This window comes from Nasonia vitripennis, assembly GCF_009193385.2.
Source record: "Nasonia vitripennis strain AsymCx chromosome 1 unlocalized genomic scaffold, Nvit_psr_1.1 chr1_random0002, whole genome shotgun sequence".
NCBI classification, from domain to species: Eukaryota; Metazoa; Arthropoda; class Insecta; order Hymenoptera; family Pteromalidae; genus Nasonia; species Nasonia vitripennis.
The window spans coordinates 4,781,248-4,804,541 of NW_022279588.1; the positions used below are offsets into that span (position 1 = coordinate 4,781,248).

At 33.8% G+C, this 23,294-nt stretch overlaps 1 protein-coding gene across 10 annotated transcripts in view; it reads left to right on the top strand.

Moving 5' to 3' along the window:
* Window positions 1–5,762, top strand: part of Cox15 (COX15 homolog, cytochrome c oxidase assembly protein) — a 206,735-nt gene extending 200,973 nt beyond the window's left edge. For 9 of the 10 annotated variants that reach the window (XM_032601201.1, XM_031928925.2, XM_032601204.1 and 6 more), the window contains one exon: window positions 5,420–5,762. In XM_032601201.1, coding sequence (XP_032457092.1) covers window positions 5,420–5,674 — 255 coding nt within the window. In that variant the 3' untranslated portion in view covers window positions 5,675–5,762. 10 annotated transcript variants of the gene reach the window in all.
* Window positions 5,763–23,294: the final 17,532 nt, after the last annotated feature.

Below are 23,294 nucleotides of genomic sequence, written 5' to 3' on the forward strand. Positions count from 1 at the left end.
TACTTAGTACTCAATAGTTTACTAGTTATTGAATAGTTATTGATTAGCCAAACTAATCAAATATCATTTGTTTAACATTTTCTCTTTTTCATTCATTGACCTTTATTTTTTCTATTAAAATTTATTACTCATCGAAAGCTATATTAGTTCAGTTTGGTAAAAACAAAATTTTTTATTGAACTTGTTATAAATTTTTAACAATGGCTGATTATCCAGCCGCTGAAAGGGTTGATATTTTATTGATTCTTGGTGAATCTAGACGTAATTATCGACAAGCTGCAACCTTGTATCGAATTCGATATCCCGATAGAAGACATCCAAGTCATACAACCATTCGTGAGATTTACCGTAGAGCTCAACAAGGGCAACTAGCACGGGTTAGAGAACGTCGTAATTACAACGAAGATGATCTTCGTGTAATGGTCGTTTTAGCAATGGTTCATTTGAATCCCCACGTTAGTACCCGTGAAATTCAAAGGCAAAGTGGTATACCTATGGCTACTGCTTGGAGAATATTGAGAAGTCAACGTTATCATCCATATCATATTACTTTGACTCAGGATCTGACACCTGCTGATATGAGGTTAAGGCTACAGTTTTGCCAATGGACACGACAAATGATTGCTAATGATCGTCACTTTTTTCAATACGTAATGTTTTCTGATGAAGCAAAATTCAAAAGCAATGGAGAGCTTAACCGACACAACTGTCATTATTGGTCGAATGTTAATCCGCATTGGTACAGGCAGATAGATAACCAAAATCGTTGGAGTCTTGATGTTTGGTGTGGAATTGTTAACGGATACCTTGTAGGCCCATACTTTTTCGATGAAAATGTAAATGGCCATAATTTTTTACAGTTCCTGAGAGAACGTCTTCCAGTACTTCTTGAAGAAGTAGATTTATACACAAGAGCAAGAATGTGGATTCAATTAGATTATTTAATTAAGCTCGAATTAGCTCGAATAGTTAGACAATATCTTAATCAAAATTACCGTGACAGGTGGATTAGACGCACTGGACGTGGAGATTTGGGTGTTCGATGGCCACCGAGATCTCCAGATATGACATCACCCGATTTCTATTTGTGGGGGTATTTGAAAGATGTTGTTTATGAACATGAAACTACAACAAGGGAAGATATGATCCACAGAATTCAAACCGCTTGTGAAAACATCCCAAGAGCTGTATTACTCAGAACAGTAGAACATTTTCAGCAGCGAATTGAATTGTGTATCCAACAAAATGGTGGTGTCTTTGAGCACCTGCGTTGAATTTTGAGCAAAAGTGAGAGGCAAGGGGACTCACTCTAATTAAGCACCCCGAAAAGTGAGAGGCAAGGGGACTCACTCTAATCAAGCACCCCGAAAAGTGAGAGGCGAGGAGACTTACTCTAATCAAGCACCCCAAAGGGAACACAATCCTATTACGTCCACGTCGTTGTTTCTGGGCAACACTAAAGTTAGGATATAAATATGGACTCCACATAACATTTGATATTGCATTTTTGCACTTTTGACCTTACAAAATGGCTTTAAAGTCAGCAAAGCATAATCACATTTTAAGTCAATTATTCTCTTAATGTTTATTACTATCTCTTAATGTTTGTTCCTATTTAAAAAAATCACAATTACCCTCAAATGACCTTGAAAATCTAGTTCAAGGTCATAGGTGTTTGTGTCATTCGATGGCCCCCTTTACCCCCTTCAACTTTTGTTAAGGTCATTTTTCGTTAAAATTAGTTTTTCCGTGGTTTTTTGTCGTAGTCGGATTAAAATGAAACACCCTGTATATATAGCATTATTCAGGGCAACGTTAAACAAAATTTAACAATATAACTTTAAAAAAATTTAAGTTTCGAGGATAAAAGTAAAAATAATGATGATTCAAATAAGATATATAAGAATAATATCATATATTATGAAATATTAAATTAATAATAAACTAATAAAATATGTCAATTATTAAGAAAAGATGTAAATGGATTTACGGCACACAGATACCTCAAGTATACTTTAATATAATAGTAGAAGTATATATATATATATATATATATAAATTAATAATAAACAAATAAATCATCTCCTATTTTTGATATATATGGGCGACATGTAAATAATGCGCTATAAATTGTAAAAAATAATAAAAAAAAATACGCCAGTTGTTGAGAAAAGATGTAAATGGCTTCACGGCACACAAGAAAATTTAAATAATCCAAAATTTTTAAGCCCCAAAAATTTCAAAGCCCAAAAATATTAAGGTTAAAAATTTTAAGATCTAAAAATGTTATTCAGAAGAGAGGTGAATGGCTTCACGGCACACAGGTACATTAAGCGCTTTAAGGGCATGCCACAATCCTGTTTTATCGACCCTAACTTAGATTCCACTTTTCGGCGAAACGGCTGCTCAGACTGAATTTTCCTTTTGGGAATCGCATTCTCATGGCCGAATAAAGGGCGGACGACTGCTTTTATGTTATTTTTCGTCAATAAAGTAAAATCCGTGCTAAAAAGAAATCGATAATTTCATGAAAACACGTGGCGGTGGTTCCTAAGGAGACCAACAAGCACGCGCACGCGGCGAGCTAGCTGTCGCCGTGTACGCATGATATAGCTTTATATATGATCGCGACTGTTGTGTCATTGTTTTATTCATGCAAATGATAAAACAGCCAATTTGGTAAACAGGTCAATCTTGTAAAGCAACATCGCATTATTTTAGTGCGATGCTTCGCATGGATGATATTGACGTATATACATCGATGTTTTTTTATGTTAGTTTGTGTGTTGTGTACTATATATATATATATATATATATATATATATATATATATATATATATATATATATATATATATATATATATATATATATATATATATATATATATAATCAACCGAGCGACGTCAGGAGCGAGGTGACTCTGCTAGTTATTAATTAAGAAACAACAAGGCCCCTTATCAGAATGTTATACATACGGGAAACCAGGCCGCTACAATCTAAAACGCGCAAAAAATATAAGAAAAACTTCTTTGTAGGAAAATAATGACAGCACTGAGAATGACAGTAATCATGAAAATTTCGATGATACTCGTGAAAAGCAATGAATATAATCTCGATGCGACACGGCCATCTTTCCTAGTCCTCTAACCTCTTTGCCTGCGCACTCTCCTTTCTTGCTTAACTGTCCTTCTCATGCGCGTGTTACACTCCCACTAACAATCCCACGCGTTTCTCCGGCTGTTCTTTCCTTCGCTATAACTTTTTGACTAAAAAAAACCACAAGATTCCTGACTTTTTGCTTATCAATCACGGAGCTACTTCGCGGCGATGCACCCACTAGGATAAACACGTCGTCGTTTAAAGGGACCAGCCTAAGTTAACTATTGAAAAAAATGGCGTAGCTATCATCCCCTGTAAAAATTTTATTATACATATGATAAAATCTGCAAGTACGAATAAAATTATTTGTACTCGCAGCATATGTATAATATATGATATTTTCACAATAAAATAAGTTTTTAAGTGCCACCTGTGCCGTCTATGTTCAAAAATCTTAAATTTTAATTTCTATATTTACTTGCCACGGAATTTCTCAGCTTTTAAATGCATGGGAAATCTCTTTTGAATACTCCTTTACAAATGTAACGGATTGCCGTGGATGGCGCAGAAAAAAATGCTTAAATATATATAGTTGGAAATCTACATTCTGACAATTAAGAAAAAATTAACAAGTATTTTAAAGAAATTCAAGAACAACGGAATTTAGATATTGAGGTTTTTAATAAAGAACGATAAATAGTAATACCGAAATAACTAACAAAAATTCACAAAATATTATGGTAACTTCCAACATCCATAATACGCAATTTGAATTATTTGAAATTTATAATAATTGTGCAAGAACAACACTTTTTTAATATATATATGAAAAAATAAAAAGGTCATTTGTTTTTACCAATGAAAGGTTTAATTTTGAAATACTTACTTACGGACAAATATCGAATATAAAAACTCATTTATTTGAACTTCCAAAAAGAGTAAATATCGCATTATCATAATTTATTGAATTTCTGATTTGCTTAGGGAACAGTCGTAAGTGCCATGATTCTATAATCTGTACAATTAAAATTTCTATCCTCAATTCTATTGAATTTCCCTTATTTCAAAGACTTGATATAATCAACTAGAATAATCCTCGCAAATCAAAAATTCTCTCAAATCCTCGCGGAAGACTTAAAAGCAATTCAAATATTTTAACACTGATATTCAGCAATTATAGAATAAAAATTGGAAATAATAAAAACAGAATCACATTTTACGGAACAAAAATTTTCGGAGGAAGCAATCTGTTAATACAGGGACACAGGATAGACGACAATCTTGGAGAAGTTAAGTCACCTGAAGTTGATAATTGAGTCATCAACGAAGATTTGAGCCATTAAAGACACACCTTATACCCAGAACGGCGATACCAACATTCACAAAATTTGGGATAGAATTCCACACGTCAGTAACATCATTTGCAATCGTAATGCTAATTTTATTTATTGGAGCAATTATCATCATCTATTAGTATAAATACAAAAGCAAGAAACGATCGATTGCCTTCCAGCTTCTTAAAACTTGCAACAAAGGAGTAACGTGAAATATTTATGTTCTCGGTCGTGGGCACGTACAGCAAAGCAAGCACAATGAACAATGGAAGAAAGAGATTAAACAAACAATCACGAATCATTCAAAAGTTCTTGCACCGGCGAAGAGTCATTTTCTATCGGGTCTCCAAATTGTAAAGACGTTAAATAAAAAGTGATTGAAATCCATACTTGATCTTATTTACTTACCTGAAAATTCTCGTATTCGACTACTCGTACACTTAACTCGCGCCAGTCATCGTGGCTGCGAGAGATGCGTCGTCTAGCTGTACCAGCCGCTGATGTCAGCATCGCTGCAGTATGCGTTTTCTAGAACTTTTCAATGCGTAGAGATGCTGTTGCTGCCTCTGACTTTGAGCAGAGCCTCTTGATCAAATCGCGGTATCAGGGATACGATCTCCCTCTTTCTTTCACCACCCCTCATCGCTAGCCTCCGCGAATTCTCAACTGCACACCTGGTGATGTTTTATTCTTTACCAACTGAGACAAGTGTACTGCTGACGTCACTATTCATACACACACACACACACACCCACACACACACACACACGCATGTAAAGACTAGCACTGCACGCCCATAAGAAACATTGCATAAAGTGTAATTGTAATGATGAGATTTAGTGTATGTATATGGGAATGTCAAGAAGTAGGGGGCAAGTCAATGCAAGAGATCATAGAAATATAAAAATGCACGAATAAGTTAGTGTAAGACTTATATAAATGAATGCATGCACGATTAAATTTTACTTTAATATATCTTTTCAGGGAATGTCAACACTTTTGGCTGTTTCTGCTATAAGTTGGATGTCACGAAAATGTAATTTACCTCGACGTGCTTCTACTGCAGTTATAGTCTTGACGTGTGCAGCATATACTCAGGCTATACTAGGTATATTTACACTTTTAAATCATGTGCCTACTTATTTAGCAGCGTTGCATCAATCTGGTAGTCTTCTACTTTTGAGTTCCGCAATATGGCTGTGTCATGAAATAAAATATATTAAAAAATTGGCAAAATAAAATAAATAAATTAATTTTTGTACGTAACAAAGTGTCTTTACATTATAAGAAAAATAAAATTCTCTTTGTTGATTATTTTTTCAATCAATACCCGTATTATTTAAAGAACCATCTTTAATTGTATCGCAGAAAACAAAAGGATAATTTTTAAGTGGAAAGATGCGTATGTCTTTATTATTTTTTAGCGTAAAAAATAATAAAGACTTCCTCACACTAAATTTATAGTTCCGATAGAATCCAGAATATTGTTTAACTATACAGTATATTAATGGTCTTTTCAAATATTTTTAATCTTAATTATTTACTGAAGGAGCAATTTTCTTAGCAAAAAACTATGGTAATCAGAAAGATCCGATCAAAATTTTTAAAATGGGGAAAGGGTGACACTTACAGGGGTGGGGTGACAGTTACAGTGGCCGATTAAAACGAAGTATATACAAAAAGTGTGTCGGACACCGATGATGGGCAAAAAATTAAAAGCTTAATTTCTTAAACTACATAGGGTCCTCATACCCGTATAAAACTATGCATTTTTTTTAACATTCTGAAGTGTAGTCAGCGAGATTGACAAAAATAGTAATTTTCAATTATACATGTACACAGGGTGAGAGACAGAGAATTTGAATCTTAATATCTTTTAAACTAAACGGTTTCATAAGCTGCAAAAAGAAATTAGCCGAAGTAAACAAAGAAATATATTTTCCCAGAGTTTCAACTCAATTAAAGCCCTTTTACTCCCGTAATCGTACAAAATAGAAAACCACCTTTTTTCGATTTTTAGCTCAAAAACTAGTCGCCAAAATGGCTTAAAATTTTTACAGAAGATAGATATCATCGTTTTATATTGCCATACATTTTTTTGGGATGTTTTGTAATTTAGTTTTGAAGATATAACGGAACGGTCAATCTGTCAAAAAGTAGGCAAAAGAGATTTTTCCGCATTGCTAGTGATTAATGTAGCATGATAAATATAATTGTTTACTGCTTCCTGGCTGGCATCTACTTCAGGCCACACGTGTGAAGTGATTAAATAAACATTCGTGGCAATAGTCGGTTTGAAACCTAGTAAATTAGAATTGAAGCAAGCGTAGAGTGTGAGAGTGTGAGTGTTGCTAGATCGAAGCACAATGTCGTAAGAGTAAAAATTAACCCTAATTGCTTCCTTCCTAAAAAGCCTTGTAAAAGTAATTTTTTGCGTTTGTGTAAAAACATGTAGAAAGTGTATGTTAATGCATTTTTAGTCGAAAAATAGTGTTTTTGGAAAATGTCCGTACGGATATATGTGTGTTCGTTCGTATGCACCTGTATATTAGCTTCTATCAGTGGATTTTAACCCACCAAGTTTCATTTTCTTTGTTTTCACGAGTCATGTAGAGATAATAAAAGTGAGTTTAAAAGCCATGTGGTGAGATAAAAGTTTTCAAGTGAAAAATATAAGTGAAGATTTACTTACGGAAGAAAAATATAAGCAGAAGTAGATGCTAGAAGTATTAATTTAATAATTACAAGAAAAGTTTTCTGTAAAAGTTGTAGAAAAGAACTGATGCAAGCAGATTAAATTTTATATTTGAAACACGTGGTCTAGTGCTAGCATAGAGCACTTGAATTTATGGGTAACAAAAAAAAAAGGCCGGAAACAAAAAACGTTATAAAAACTGAAAATCAAGATTCCAAAAATCAGCGAGAAAGAAAAATTAAACTATATGCTGAACACGTTGCCAAATCAATTTAGTTATATTGGTGACTTGATTGATGCATTAATGGAAGAAGATCTAACAGTAGCTTATGTGAAGAATAAGATTCAAATTGCTGAAATGTAAAATAATAACGATCATGATTATAGAAGAACAAATGTTTCTGCAAATAGAAACCAAAAGGAAAACTGCTTTAAGTGTGGTAAAGCAGGGCATTTTGCCAGAGAGTGCCAAGATGGCAGACAAGTGGGACACAACGACGGAACATCGCGAGGCTCGACACGTGGTCACAGCCGCGACAGAGGAGGAAGAGGAAGCTACACCAGAGGACGTGGAAACTTCCGCAGCCACAGCAGCAGCAGCAAGGAGCCAGCGCAGGGCAGCAAATGGAATCAGGTACGAGCGTGTGGGAAGCTATAGCGTACGCAGCGCAAAATATAGGTAAAAACAAGTTAGTTAACGAAATTGAATGGTTGCTTGATAGTGGTTATACGGACCATATTATAAATGATGAGTTATTTTGAAAAATGTGTAGAATTAAAGAAACCGGTAAATATTCACTTAGGTGATAATAGTCCGTTAAAAGCAACAAAAATGGAAAATGTTTCAGTTGATTTTGATGTTTTTGGAACAAGAAATAAAGTAAATATATGTAACGTATTCTACGTTAAAGAAATGAAATCAAATTTACTAAGTTTTGCTAAACTAACTGATAATCATACTATTGTTATAAAAGGAAATTTTTCTAAGATTATTAATAACAGTAATCAGGTTACAGCTGTAGCGTACACAGAAAATAGAGTGCTCAAAATAAAAGGTAAATTAAAATATGCTGACATAAAAAAGGGGAAAATTTTGAAAGTGAGATTTGTGTAAAAAATGCCGTGCAAAATATGAATATGAGTCTCAGTCTTCTGTGGTATTCAGATAGTGCCCAGCCTTTTTTGTTTAGCTCATCTTCTCTATGACTTCGCCTTTTTTCTCTTCCACTCTTTTTTTCCTTTTCTTTTTCTAGTGTTCTCCAACATTCCCTCCACAAAGTACCTTCTTTTGCCTTACTTAGCTTATCTCGTATTTTATTGCTCTTCTCCTCATCCTTGTTTCTAGCTTGTGCTTCTTAGTCTCTAGTGTAGTACATGATCCGGCGTGGTTCTGTCCAATTTCATTATCCATTTCATATATTTTCTTTGTACCTTCTCCAATTCATTTTTACCCTTCCATCCCCACACCTCTGCTCCACATTCCATTACACTTTCTACCATTGTGTCAAATAACCTCATTCTTAATTTCCAATTATTCCTGAAGAGTTCTTTTCCTAATCCCCACATAGAGCTCATTACCGTGTCAGCTTTTTCCTTTAATTTCTGAATTTGTGCCTCTTTCTTCCCGTTTTCCTTTAACGTGTATCCTAGGTATTCGAAATTTTTCACTACCTCTATCTCCTTCTTTTCCCAGAACTGTCCTTCCTTTTTCTCCTTCCCCCGTTTTTGAATACCATTATCTTTAATTTTTCCGTGTTTAGTTCTAGCCCTTTCCTTTCTATTATCCTTTTGAATTTCTTTAGCATCTGCTCTAACTCTGTCGCGTTGTTTGCCACCATCACTACGACGTCATCCACATATGAAATAGACCAGAATTTTTTTTTTCCTAAGACTATCCCTTCTTCTTGTACTTTACTCAATTCTTTTTCTGTGTCCGCCATTGCTACATTCAAGAGAGTCGGGCTTAGCGGGCACCCTTGTCTAACCCCTTTGTGTAGCTCAAACCCTCCTATATTTTCCTCTATTATTCTGACTTCGCTCCTTGTCCCTCTGTACAGTTCCTTTAGCCTATTCCTTATTCTGCCTCATATCCCTGATTTTTCCATCATTTCCCAAACCTCTCTTCTGTTTATCTTGTCAAACGCGGCTCTCATATCTTTTCCCTTATTATTTCTGCGTATAATTTATACCCCGTGTCTATGAGAGTTATCCCTCTGTAGTTCTTTGCTTTCTAATTTTTCCCTTTCTTGAAGAGCGAGGTTATCACTCCCGTTTTCCATTCTTCAGATGAAGTATTTGATTGTATGGTTAGATTCGTTAATGAGTCAGAAAATTTAACTGGAAAGAAAGTAAAAATAATTCGACGCAACAATGGAAAAGAATATCTGAATAAAATAATTTTCCAGCGTATGTACACGAGTTGAATGGTACAGCAGAACAATTTAATAGAACGATAATGAACATGGCGCGTTGTTTACTAGCTGAAGCAAATGTACATACAAGATTTTCGCCTGAAATAATATACGCAGCAACATATTTGAAAAATCGTACACTGGCAAACACTGTTGAAACGAAAACTCCATATGAAATATTCTTTAAAAATAAGCCAAATGTTAAAAATCTAAAATTATACGGGAGTAGAGTTTTTGTACGGAGACCAGAAAAAAGATTCTCCAAATGGGATAAAAAGGCAGATATGGAAGTATTACTAGGTTATAGCGATGTCGGCTATAGAGTTCTTGTAAATAATCGAATAATAGTTGCGAGATACGTTTATGTCGTTGAAAAACATAAAAAATGTATAGGTTTTGATGATAGCGAACTTGATTCCTTCTACTTCGACTCTCGAGTCAAGTAGAGGAAAGGAAACTGATTTTGACAGTGACCTCGACGATAATGTTTTTGAGTGCAGATGAGAATGAAAAAGCACCAGATACAGTAGAGAAAAACGAGAATATTAACTTAAAGACACAAACTCCTCGTAAGTCTACACGTAATAAGAAAAGTCCGATAAAATACCCAGAAAAGGAAAATTATAATGTTTGTGTTAATAACTTTAGAATTGATACACCTTGTACTTTTGAGGAGGCGTTAAATAGTAGTGATAGAAAAAATTGGGAGAAAGCCATGGATCTAGAAATAGATAGCATAAATAAAAATAAAACTTGGCTAGTAGATAGAATAAAAAATAAAAAGTAGAGGAAAGGTGAGGAGAGGTGTTTAATACATAGTACAAATGTATAGCTAACGACTGTGATTGACTCGAGGAATGTTTCCTCTTAATATTGTAATTTAATATGTGACATTTGTAAAAATTGATCTGAAGAGGTTGGAAATCACACCAACGAAACGTCGTCAGTGGAATATCTGTTTGTTGGAGTTTTTATTTTATACAAGGGTTGACTATCTCACAGTTGTTTACCTTATTTATTTAAAAAAATAAAAAGATACTGGATGTTAAATGGGTTTATACGAGAAAGTCAGATGATAGATATAAGGCTATGTTAGTTGTACGAGAATTTCAACAAACTAATGTAATTGATGACATATATTGTTTTCATATTGTTATCAAAATTATTTAAAAATTGAACAAATGGATGTAAAAACCGCTTTCTTAAGTAGCAAAATAAACTCAGAGGTATATGTTCATCAACCAAAAGGTTACAAAAACGAAATAAATAAAGTATACAAATTATCAAAAGCATTGTATGGATTGAGAGAAAGTCCTAGAGATTGGTATGAGTGTTTTGACAAGTGTATTACAAAATTAGGATTTAAGAGAAGCAACGTAGATCTCTGTCTATATAAAAAAAGAAAAGAGAATGATGAAATTTATATTTTAATTTATGTAGATGACTTGTTAATTTGTATTTAAGTAAAGGAAAAATTCGTAGTATTAAGAAACTCTTGTCAGATAAATTTAAAATGAAAGATTTAGGAGAAATCAAAAAGTATCTTGGAATTAATATAAATTACAATTATCTAGAAAATAAAATCACTTTAAGCCAAACGAAGTATATAGAGTTATTAGCCGATAAATATAAAATACAAGAAAGTAGATTATTATTATTCTAATCAATAAATCCACATTCTTCTAATAATAATAATCGTCTGCTTTACCTCATTTCTTATCAGGAAGTAATGACTAAGTGGATGTCATATTCATTTTGAGCAACCAGAAAAGCCCTTTTTAATATTTTTTGGCAATTTTTCGATTTTTCAGCAACATACCCCTTATTTGCGTTTCTAACAAAGAAGTTGATGGCTTAATTATAAGGTTTCCTTTATCTATGTTGTTAGGGCGAGTATTGAAAAAGAGAATTGTATCAATATCTCTATATTTCTTTGGGATAGACTATAAATAAGAAACAAAAAGAATCGATTTTAGAAAGGTGTACTACTTTATCCTTTTTTATCACCCCTAAAATAGTGGATGATGACATTCTCAATAATTTTCCTTTAACTCTTATGACCTGAACTTTAAGAATACAGCAAGTTGGATCGATCAGCAAGTTGGATCGATATATCGATTTGTTGCGGAGATATTAGATTTTGAACCAAAAAATTCGATCTAAGCCATAGTGCAACGTCGACAAATCCGTCTAGTAGGGTTTTGGATACGCATATGTTCACTCAGACTCGATATCCACGGACCAGTACTGCTGAACACCATCAGGTGCTGGCAATAACCAGACATAGTCAATGTTAACTTTCGTAGTTTATATAGACCAACGCCGGCGTTGAGATTTGTCATATGCTCCGTCACACCTATAAATAATACTATACCCTGTATAACTGAAAATTACTATTTTTGTTAAACCTTCTAACTCCCTAACTAAAGTTCGGAATTTTTTGAGAAAATTCATGATTTTATGAGGTTATGAGGACCCTATGGTATTTGAAATAATAAGGTTTAAATTTTTTAATGAAAATTATATGATTTGATATCGTGACGGCTACTCCTTTAGTAAAATAATTAAGATTAAAAGTATTTTAAAAATCATTAATATGCTGTATATTTGAACAATATTGTATCTATTGTTGACCTGTGTTATTGTTTAGCATTATTTCTTGATTGAATTCTACCACATCATCTTTTTTTTAAGTGGCATTTGGAACTCGTAAGTTCATTGCCTTATCTACGCAAGCCTTCCACGCTGCCCTATATTGTGTCAACCCCACCCAAGATGCACCCTTTCGATCAACACCCACCCGTCCTATTTCTACTCTGCGTCTAGGTCTACCTAGAGATCGCGTTACCTTCGGCCTGCGCTTCATGACACGCGCTGCCGTACGGTCGTCTCCCATTCTTGCTACGTGCCATGCCTACCCCAATCTGCGTGATTTTATTATTCTGTTAATATTTTGTGACGCGTACAGATTGTGTAACTCATCATTGTGTAGTCTCCTCCATTCCCTGGTTTCCACATCTTTCTTCGGCCCGTATATTTTTCGCAAGACTTTATTTTCAAATACCCTAAAACGGTTGTCCGCCTGCTTAGTGAGAGCCCACGTTTCGCACCCGAACAGAACCACCGGCAGTATTATAGTCCTGTATATTCTTATTTTAACGTTTTTAGATAACAGTCTCGACTTAAGTAAATTACTCATGGCGTTGAAGCAAGCATTACCCGAATAGAGTCTCTTATTTATTTCGACATTAATCTCGTTTCTATCATTTATAATCGTACCCAGATACCTGAATTCGCTAACCTTTTCAAAAGTAAAATTCCCAACTCTGAGATCTCCCTCCCCTCTGCAGATGCCTAGTTTATCCATAATTATGTACTTTATTTTTGATCATCTGCGTAGCCTAGTATCTGCATAGTTCCATTAAGCGTTGCGCCCAGTTGGCTAACCTGCATTTTTCTAACGACATACTCTAACGTTAAGTTGAACAGCAACGTAGAGAGCCCATCTCCTTGTTTTAAACCATCGCGTATCGCGAAGGGTTCTGATACATTACCGCCGACTCGGACATTTCCCTTGCTTCCGTTTAAACATATTTGTATTAATAGATATTGGAACTCCTCTCCATATTATAAAATAATAGTGATAGGACGCAAATGTGGGAGGATAACCCCTGGTAGAAAAAAAAACTAATACTGTGTAAACATTTGGCGACGAAATTTCAAAAAGAGAAAAACTACACACTAAAGGAATTTGATGTATTTAAATATTTATTTAATCTATGATATTGTTTCCTAATTAAGTTCTTTATCTAAAATTTTGACATTTTCAAAGTTGAAACTATGTGAAAAATTCTTAATAAAGGCTTGAAGAGGTCCCCACCCGGGACGAAACGTCGCCAAATGTCTACACAGTATTAGTTTGTTTTTCTTTTTTCTGGGAAACCAGGGGTTATCCTCCCACGTTTGCGTCCTATCACTATTGTTTGATATTTGAATTAATCTCACGAGTTTTTTTGGTACACCGAAAAGTACTAGAATTTGATACATTTTGCTACGCTTAATAGAGTCGTACGCTTTTTTAAAATCTATAAATAGCTGGTGTATGGCTTAGCAAAATTTCCACTTTTTCTCGAATAACTGCCTTATGTTAAACATTTGATCGCTCGCTACTATATGTTCCGCGAATGAAGTGAGTCTAGCTAGTAGTAGGGGCTCTGCGGCTACGGCTGTACCAAATACCGACAGTCGATAACAGGTAAATCTGTCATACCGACGTCCGACGCAGGCTGCCGGAATTTAAATTCGATGCATGTATGGAATTCAAACATTTGTTCTTATGTGTATATGTTTTACCGACGTCCCACGCGGCAGCCTGCATTCTAATTTCTTACCGATTTGATTCGAGTATTATAATTTATTACTTTATGGATCATTTATTATTTGTTAAAGTATACGTATAGAAAGAGTTTAAATAAATACATGAATTTTTTCTTTCTTTTTCTATATCAATGTAGAATTAAGACTTATCCAACTTATAAGAATTCGGAAGAGATGACAGAAAGAAATAATAAATAAATGTAAGAAAATTATAAGATTACTTTTTGTTTATTAAAAAATTATAACTTAATACAAACATTATTTTTAACAATATGTATTATATTATCTCAGAACTTCTTGTAACCTTGCTGTTCTGGCATGGAATTCGTGTTGCTGGAATACTTGCTGAAATAATTTTTCTATTCTTTGCTTTTATCAGCAGCAAGGCTTACCTTGATATGTATTACATTGTTTGCCATCTTGTACTTTTCTAGCGTTCTTATCTTCAACCAGCACTGAAAAAAAAACACAGTCGTCTCTGCTGTAAAGTCCGGTAGTTTTAACCGTTCTGCCACCGTAACGACTGTTCAGTAAGAACAATGGTGTGCCACTGGTAGTTTTGGCGAGTCGCAACGCGTAAAATTGGTCGCTTACGCGGGACATCAGCAAAAACGACCGAACTGATTCTTTAAAACTGCTGAACTCTACGATAAGCTTGGCGAGTCTTCGTACAATGACGGATTACTGGTGCGAGTTCAGTTAAAATGGCTGTGTTTTTTTTCAGTGAGAGGTGTATGTATATGAAACTTTATTTTGACTCATTTTGGAGAAAGTCGTAACCACACTAAGATCTTATGGTTATTCGTATAGCTTTATATAGAGAAAAGGTGGTGGTGGGGGAACATTTTTTAAATTAAATAATTTTTTTAACATCTCCACTTATAGGATTATACTTGACAATGCGATCATAAATAATTAAACAATATGCTGTTGTATCAGCAGGTATATTTTCTTTCGTTTCAAACTCGAGACGTACATCCACAGCTACTTGTTTCAATGATTTATTCTGCTTGGAACAGTCAATAACTGTAAGCGGTGCATATGTGATGAATTCTTCCTTGCTTAAAAGAGGATTCATATTTTCATGATAATAAGGACTTTGAAATTGTGCATACATATCATACAACATTGCAAATTGATTATTATCAATATCAAGATTAAGATTATTGTATGGATAATTCTGCGAGTTAAGAAAAAGTTTTACATTGCTAATCTTACAATGGTCGAAATGGCTACAATTTTTACTATTATGTACTTTTCTAGCAGTTTGAAATGCTAGGATAATAAAGCGTCGTTTTTCCAGCTGGTTTGATGTTTTAACGGTCCATACATGCTGAGTAAGTACGTGGAAGTACTGGATATTCATACAATTCCCAAGACCGAAAACTCATAGCAATGGGTACATCTTTTTAAATGTAGTTATAAAGTTGTATTTTCCTTTTGTCTGATAAAACTACATAAGGCATAAGCCACTCTATGCGAGATATGGTTAATTTAAAATCATCATACGTAGCTCTATTTTCAACCATTATTGCCTCCTGCATTCATATCACTCCTTGATCTTGTGAGAATAAGTTTATGTTTAGCATTCACAATAATTTTTTGATAGAGGTATAGTGATGTCAAAATTTCTATTGTTATCAGTTATTACCCCTTCTTTTGAAACATTAGTCCATCCAGAATTCTCATTATATTTACTCTGACTTGGTCCGAAGGAAACATAACCTTGCATTGTACTAGTTAGGCCGACATTTTTACATCGATCAATTTCAATCGCATTTATTTCATATCGCATTTCCTCGAACAGATGGCATATAGCATTGTTCACAAAATTGGTATGTTGCAGCGCAGAACCATCTGGTTTTGTTAATTTATCACAAATATAAAACTTTTGGAAGGTAGCAATCATAAATCTTGATATTGAATAGAAATACGAATTTCATCACTATTATTGAACGATGCTGATGTATATGGTTGATGTGCATGAATCTCATAATGAGCAACAGACGCATCAAAAATAATTGGTGATTGTATATCAAGGACTCCCTCCATTTTTTCAGGTATACAGCAGCAAATAAAAACACAATTTATTTTTTGCTCCTTTTTACTTTTCTGAAACCGTTTCCTCTTTTTACCTTGAGACCTAGACTCCGTAGAAACTGAATGTTCTGACGTGTTAACTGTTTGACGATTCGTTGTCAACTGACTTTCTGACGACATACTGGATTATTAATATAATTTTTTTAGGCTTGGTATTGAAAACGATTACCATTATTAAACATTCGTCAAATGTAGACGAATTGTTATAACTTCTCCACGTAGATTTACCAAATCACCATCTTGATCTACGATCCGCAATTGTAAGTGATCAATAATTTTAACTGTTATCGGTAAATATATAATTCGTTTTGGAACTTCAATTATTTTGTAACCTGGTGGAACTGCAGGGAAAAACTCGTGAATGGTATGAACTTGATTTTGATTAATGTATGCTCCAGATGTGATATTACACTCTACTCGTAGGGCATTCACTTTTAGAATGGCTACAGGCAAGTCAGAGTTGTGAGTTATATAGGGTTTCAACAGTCGTGGAGTGAAACCTAGTAGTCGAGCTATCGAGTCTTTGGGGTCAAAGTCTACTTCATGGCTACATGTAATGACACTTCTCAGTGTATTATTATTAGGTTTAATAATTAGCGTGATATTTTTTAGGCTGAGAATTTCCTGCAGAGTACGTACAATATCTTCTATTTCATAGCTACAAGTTGGTAATTCAATGATTTCTTGTCCAACATAAAATTTATTGCTTTTGAAGTCCACATTAGGTATGTAGTTGGAAGATAGTAATTCAATCAATCCGAGAACGTACCTTTTATCTGAATCGAGTTCAATTGGTGTAAAGTATTGAGTTTCCAGAACAGACGAAGTGCCTGACAGGCTCAAAGTTAGCGATTCAATCATTTTGAATGTAAGTAAGATACTGATAGTTTATCGATCTAATCACTTGTTATATAGACGAAAATTGTCTGTGTCACCAAGTTGATTGCATAAAAATTTTAGGCAGAGGTGACTATAAACAAAAGTATCAAATTCTTGATATCTTTTATAATTATTTTTAACTTCATCAATTTTCAAGTATTTCATAAGATCTTCAGGTGGTTGTAAGTCACCAAAACTGTTGAAGTAGAAAACATTATTGCCATTTTTACGATAAGCTACCCAGTGAGTACCAGCTCCTTTTTATCATCCATATTTATAATTGCAGTTTCTCGGTAATGACTTTTAATGACCTCGATTTGGAATTATCAATAAGCGCACGTATTTCAGTAAATCATAGTCAGTCAATGGACGATGTGGTAAACGTATTACGCCAACGACGTTTTTTTTTCTTTGCGAACGTTTTCGTTGCATACGTTTCCGCTTACGTTGTTTCAAACAAATGCTATAACTTGTTTCATGAGGTTTGAAGTAAAGTCCCTTTCCGAGTGCTAACATTTCTATTTTTTTATTATGTCGTTTTTGTTCTTCAATTTGATGCTTAGTAGCATTTGCCCTATTAATAGCTTGAGTGATACCTGCAGCTCCTTCAGCAAGTGAACCTACAGCACTCAAACCAGCAAAAATAGGAATTAGATCTGGAAGAAAACCACCTACCTTAGGCACAGGAAGTACACGTGGAATGTTGATTTTGTTTTCCACCTGCATTTTTTATATGTTTACGCGCTACTATTAAAGCTGATTTGATTGAACTACGTGAATCATTGCTAGGAATGAATGATTTTGCCGTAGACTTGATCACATTTTTCAATGCTAACAATTTTCTTTTCTTTTGCATCTTCTTCTCTTTCCACTGAGTCCCATACCTAACTTTGATTTTACTTTCATGATGTTTGAAACAGCAAAAGCAGCTAGCTGCCTTTTTCCGTAAATTAGCGTTACTAGAGGTCACTCGTTGCCACGATTTTTCGGCTAAAACTCTATCAGCAACGTTTCTTGCCTGAATATTGTTAGGATTCTCTGAGTAAGCTATATCATGTTCTTTACATGCAGCGTCTAGAGGATTTATTCCACGATCTCCACGTGCTAACCTCTTAGACACTTATGTACCTGGACCACAGTACTAATAACCAGGTAAATGTAATTCTATAGGTAGGTTATTTATTAAGTTATTTACAAGACCCAATCCGTTATGGGTGATCATCACTCTCGGAAAGTTTTTTGTAAACTGACGTAAAAACTATAAATGCATGCTTTTATACTTATATTCAGTCAGTTGGAATTGATCTTTAAAACAAGATTGCTCTGCAAGAACAATCACTAAAATTACCGGTGATCAAATCCTAAACGTTATAAACGACATGGAAAGTTACTTCCGGATAGCATTCGAGCTGCTTTTTGCGGACCATCTAATTGTGAAAAAACGAATGCTTTATTATCTCTCACAATACACCCGAATGGTCACAAATTTGAAAATATATACGTATATTCAAAGCTTCTAAATCAGTCAAAATATAAATTTCTCGTAAAGCTTATTGAACCACTAGAAGGTATACAATACTTACCTTTTGGTGAGCACGACCTTGTTGTATCATGTGATGAAGCTCGAGCTAATTCTATATTTGTCTTTGACGATATTGCATGTGAAAAACAAGATAATGTCAAAGCGTTCTACTGCATGGGCAGACATACAAATATTGACTGTTTCTACTTATGTCAATCGTATGCACAAGTACCAAAACATTTAGTTCGTGATAACATTAATTTAATAATACTTTTTCGACAAGACGATATGAATTTGAAACATATATATATATATAATGATCATGTGAATACAGACATGTCATATCAAAGATTTATAATAAATATGCAATGGACGGAATAAGTTTTGTATTCAAATGTGAGACTTGAAAGTGACAAGATGGCTGATTTTAATCAACAGATTGCTGTGCTGCGAGAAGTAGAGAAGGCTCGTAATGCGAGCGATAATAATAGTTTCATAGATTTTGATGATAATTTCATTACAATTGGTCAAAAACAGTATAAAAAGAGGCCTGGTCTCATTCAATTGTTGTTCATAAAAAATCCTGATCAAAGTTTAATTACGGCTGAGGATATGAAAGATTATGATGAAATTTTAAATGATACCAACGCACATAGAAAATATTATCTTCCACATGAAGCTATCCGTGTGCAAGACAGTAAAAAGTATACTAATTACATAAGCAAGTCTATGAAGGAAGCCAAGCTTAAAATAGGTAAAGGCTTATCATTTATATCGTATAAAGTTGCTCGTAAAAACGCATATATGGACTACATTTATTGGGAAGATCCAAATGAGCTTGTTGATTGTTTAAGATTGCTTACTGCTGAAACAGCAGCTAGAAATCAGAGTCATATAAATGAAATACAATCCATTATCGAAGAACTCCGTGAAGCTGAATATATTTATTAATATGACGATAACTGATCCATACTGACACAGTTCGCGGTCCACCAGGTCAGGGTTTCAAGCTTACTGCAGATGGACAATTTGATTTGGAAAATCATAAATTGTGTAACGTTGCTGATGCTACGGAAGCAAACGATGTGATAACGTTAAAAGTCATGAAAGAAAATGTTAAACTGGAATCTGAAAAAATTATTCATGATTTTAATCAAATTTTAAACGATAAAAAGTTAGATACAATTGGGAATGATGTATCTGAAATAAAAAAAATCATCGAGTTATATGATAAAATAACAGTGATTGAATTTTTTATCAATGAAAACTCATCTACTACTACCACTACTACTACTCGTGCACATTTTATGTAAATAAAAATGAAAGAATCGTTAGTGGAATAAATCCATAAGCCTGCAAGGCGTAACTATCCTCGTCGCTCATTTAAAATAAGAGATATCGATGAAACATGGCAAGCAGATCTCGTTGAAAGGATACCATAAGCAAATGAAAGTAAAGGCTTCAAGTATATGCTCACTATTATAGATATTTTTTCCAAATTCGCATGTACTGTGCCAATAAAGTAAAAAAGTGGAAAATATCTAACTAAAGCTATGAAGTCGATTCTAGTAAACAATAGAGTACCACGAAATTTGCAGACAGATCGTGGTAAAGAATTTTACAATAATTAATGAAAAATTTTAAAATAAACTTGTATTCGACTTATAGCAATATGAAAGCTTCGATATGTGAACGCTTTAATCATACTCTTAAAAGTAAAATGTGGAAGCGTTTTAGTTTGCGTCGTAATTATAAGTGAATAAATATAATGCAAGATATAACCTTGCAGTACAATAAATCGAAGCATCGGATAATTGGTATGAAACCTATAGATGTGAATTCCACACATGTTAAAGAAATTCTTACTTGATTGGCTGCTCAAAAAAAAAATTATGTCAACATAAGGAAGCTAAATTCAAAGTAAATGATAAAGTTCGAGTTAGTAAAAGTAAGCAACTGTTTGAAAAAGGATATACACCTAACTGGTCAACTGAAATCTTTACTGTATATAAAGTATCAAATACTGTTCCACGGACTTACCATTTGAAGGATTATCAAGATAAATCAGCAGGTGGATTTTATGACGAAGAACTTCTTAAGACTAGATATCCAGATATTTATTTAGTTGAAAAAGTTTCAAAGAAACGTGGAAATAAGTTATATGTTAAATGGCTTGGTTTTGATAATTATCATAATAGTTGGATAAACAAAAAATTAATAAAAATTTTCTTACTTATTTATTTATTTTTATACCAATTTCTTTACATTTCCTTTAGAGTACTGGAATAAGAATTGCATGTGTTTTCTCAATCCTCATTTTGAAACGTTCTCGATCACGGGCAGCTTGCTCTTACTCTCCACAACGAGACTTATGATAGGCGAATTTCCATGCATACATCGAATAAACTGTGACATCGTCCGAAAAATGTACGCGTTTTTTCTCCTCTATGCTTCTCACGCTTCTGAAATTAAATGTTATGCACGTTTAGAAATACTAGGAAATAAAAATAATTAAACTGATCTGATAAATAATCATACGTAGGTACCTTTCATCGTATAATGACCCCATGCTAAAGTCTGTATATCAACGTCTTGAATGCGTCTTTTATCGTCATATGGACTTAGAGCGATTTTGTTCTGTCTTATGGTTTCCACATTATGCAGTCGTGAACGTATAACGTGCTGTTTCGATTTTTGATGCAAGTGTTTCGAAGACAATCTACATAATGCTCTTTTTTACAACGGAACCCTTAATTCCCTTGATTTTTTTCACACAATCTTGACCATTGATCCGAGTGGCATACATTTTGCTTCTCAAGCCAACAAACTCAGTAAGGATCTTGCCATTGCACTGGTCCTTCATAATACCAACAACTTTTTTATTGACACGAGGCATGTTAAATATATTGTCAGCTGGATAATCTGATGTATCAAACCTATGTATGTTTGATTTCATGTCTTCGTAAAAATCATCGCACTTTATAGCATATATAAAACTGTCCGTGTCAGTGTACAGAAGTTTACAATTATCTTTATATATTTTTCTTATATAATTCTAATGAAAATCGTACATGAGTCTCTTAGAAAGATCTAAGATTGCAAGGCCCACGTAAATAGGTTTATTAATTATCAGTCTTGTGAAGCTGAATAGCAATCAAATTTTCATTAAATATAGAACTGCTATGAAAATTTGCGTATGATATATATGCCTGGACTCCATATCTTTCATCCCATTTCGTTAGAAGCTTTACGTTCACTCTTTTCCACACATTTTCCATTGTCTTTCCATATACTGCATTATACATTAATTTGAAAAAAATGAAACTCGATGTATTTTCCTCAGACAAAGGCCATGACTTGTTTCAAAGCTTTATAATCGATGACATAATTTTTCTTATGCTGAAGTGTAGCCAATAGTTTTTTTGCTTAGATCCAGGAGGTGTTAGATGCTCTGGACGGAAGGGTAAATCATTGTGCTCATCGTAAAATTCATAAGGGTACTCTAAATCCACTTCTTAAATATAACCGTTTGGAGCATTATCTGCTACTGAGAAAAAATCGAAATTCTCGCAATTAGTTATCCACTCAAAGTCATCATATAAAAGATACTGCGATTCTCCATAACCGTAAAGATTGTTGGCATCTAAGTAAAATAAAAAACTGGTTTCTTTATCAGTCGTATAATCCTGCAGCATGTATTTATTGTTAGCAGTCGCATATCGATGTGAGCATTGACTTAAACCTCCTCGAATACCTCGCTCTATGAATAAAACCATGTCAATGTCTGTCAATAGTTTTAATCTAATACCTGAATGTTTAAGCATAGCATCCCAAGAAAATCCTGGTGTAGTATAATAATTTTCAGGATCTAAGTCATGCGCCTTTATACTATGTTCTTGAAAATTTTCAAAAAAATCTGCGAGTAATAATATATCAGTTTTCATGTATAAATCAGAATATTCACCCAATGTCTGTATGTTAAACGAATGTCATACATTTTACGCATATTCATAGTCTTCTATGCTTATTCCAGAATCATTGAGTGTACTGAAAAATTTGTCTAGATCAGGTAAAGTCGTTTCCAATTTATCCCATGAAGTAATGTACTCATATGGGAGTACACCTTTTCTCGTCAGCAGATTAATTTTTGCTTTTTCTAAGCTTGAAAATTCTCTATCGACGATCTTATATTCTTCGATATATGAAGATAATTTTTCGAGCGATGAAGGCATGAAACGAATAGAATCAATGAATTTGATTTTGATATCACTATTCTCCACACTCTTCGTAAACGAAATATACTTCTCTTTTTTTATAGGAAGTAAATAGACCTGCCCAGGAAAATGATTTGATACGTCTGAGATTATAAAATAAGCATCATAACCACTTAAGTTGTGAAATATTACAGGTATAATTCTAGAATCTTGATAATTGAGATTGCAACCAGCATGTGCAGCTCCACGATATTTTCCTGAAAGGTGACAATGATCTTGAACTTTTACATTACTGTCCAAAAATGGTTTTTCACAAATATGACAGACAGTAGCAGTATTATAACTGATTATTTTGTCCGACATGAGAGGAGTCATAGGTATCACATTTTTATATAAATCGGTGACATTCATTTTAATAATTCGCAGCTCTTTAGAAAACCAGCGAGCGGCTTCAACACCCCTGTAAGATCTGTATACAGATAGAGTATCATCGTAAGCGCACTTAAAATAATAGCCAATGCTATAAATCTTATGCTTTTGCATAGGCGTTTAATTGCTCTCACTGCCGTCTTTACTTTCAGATGATTTTAATAGACATTCACAATCAGCATGAATGGCACTTTTTCTTTAAAACCATAGTTTTTAAACTTTACGTAGTCTC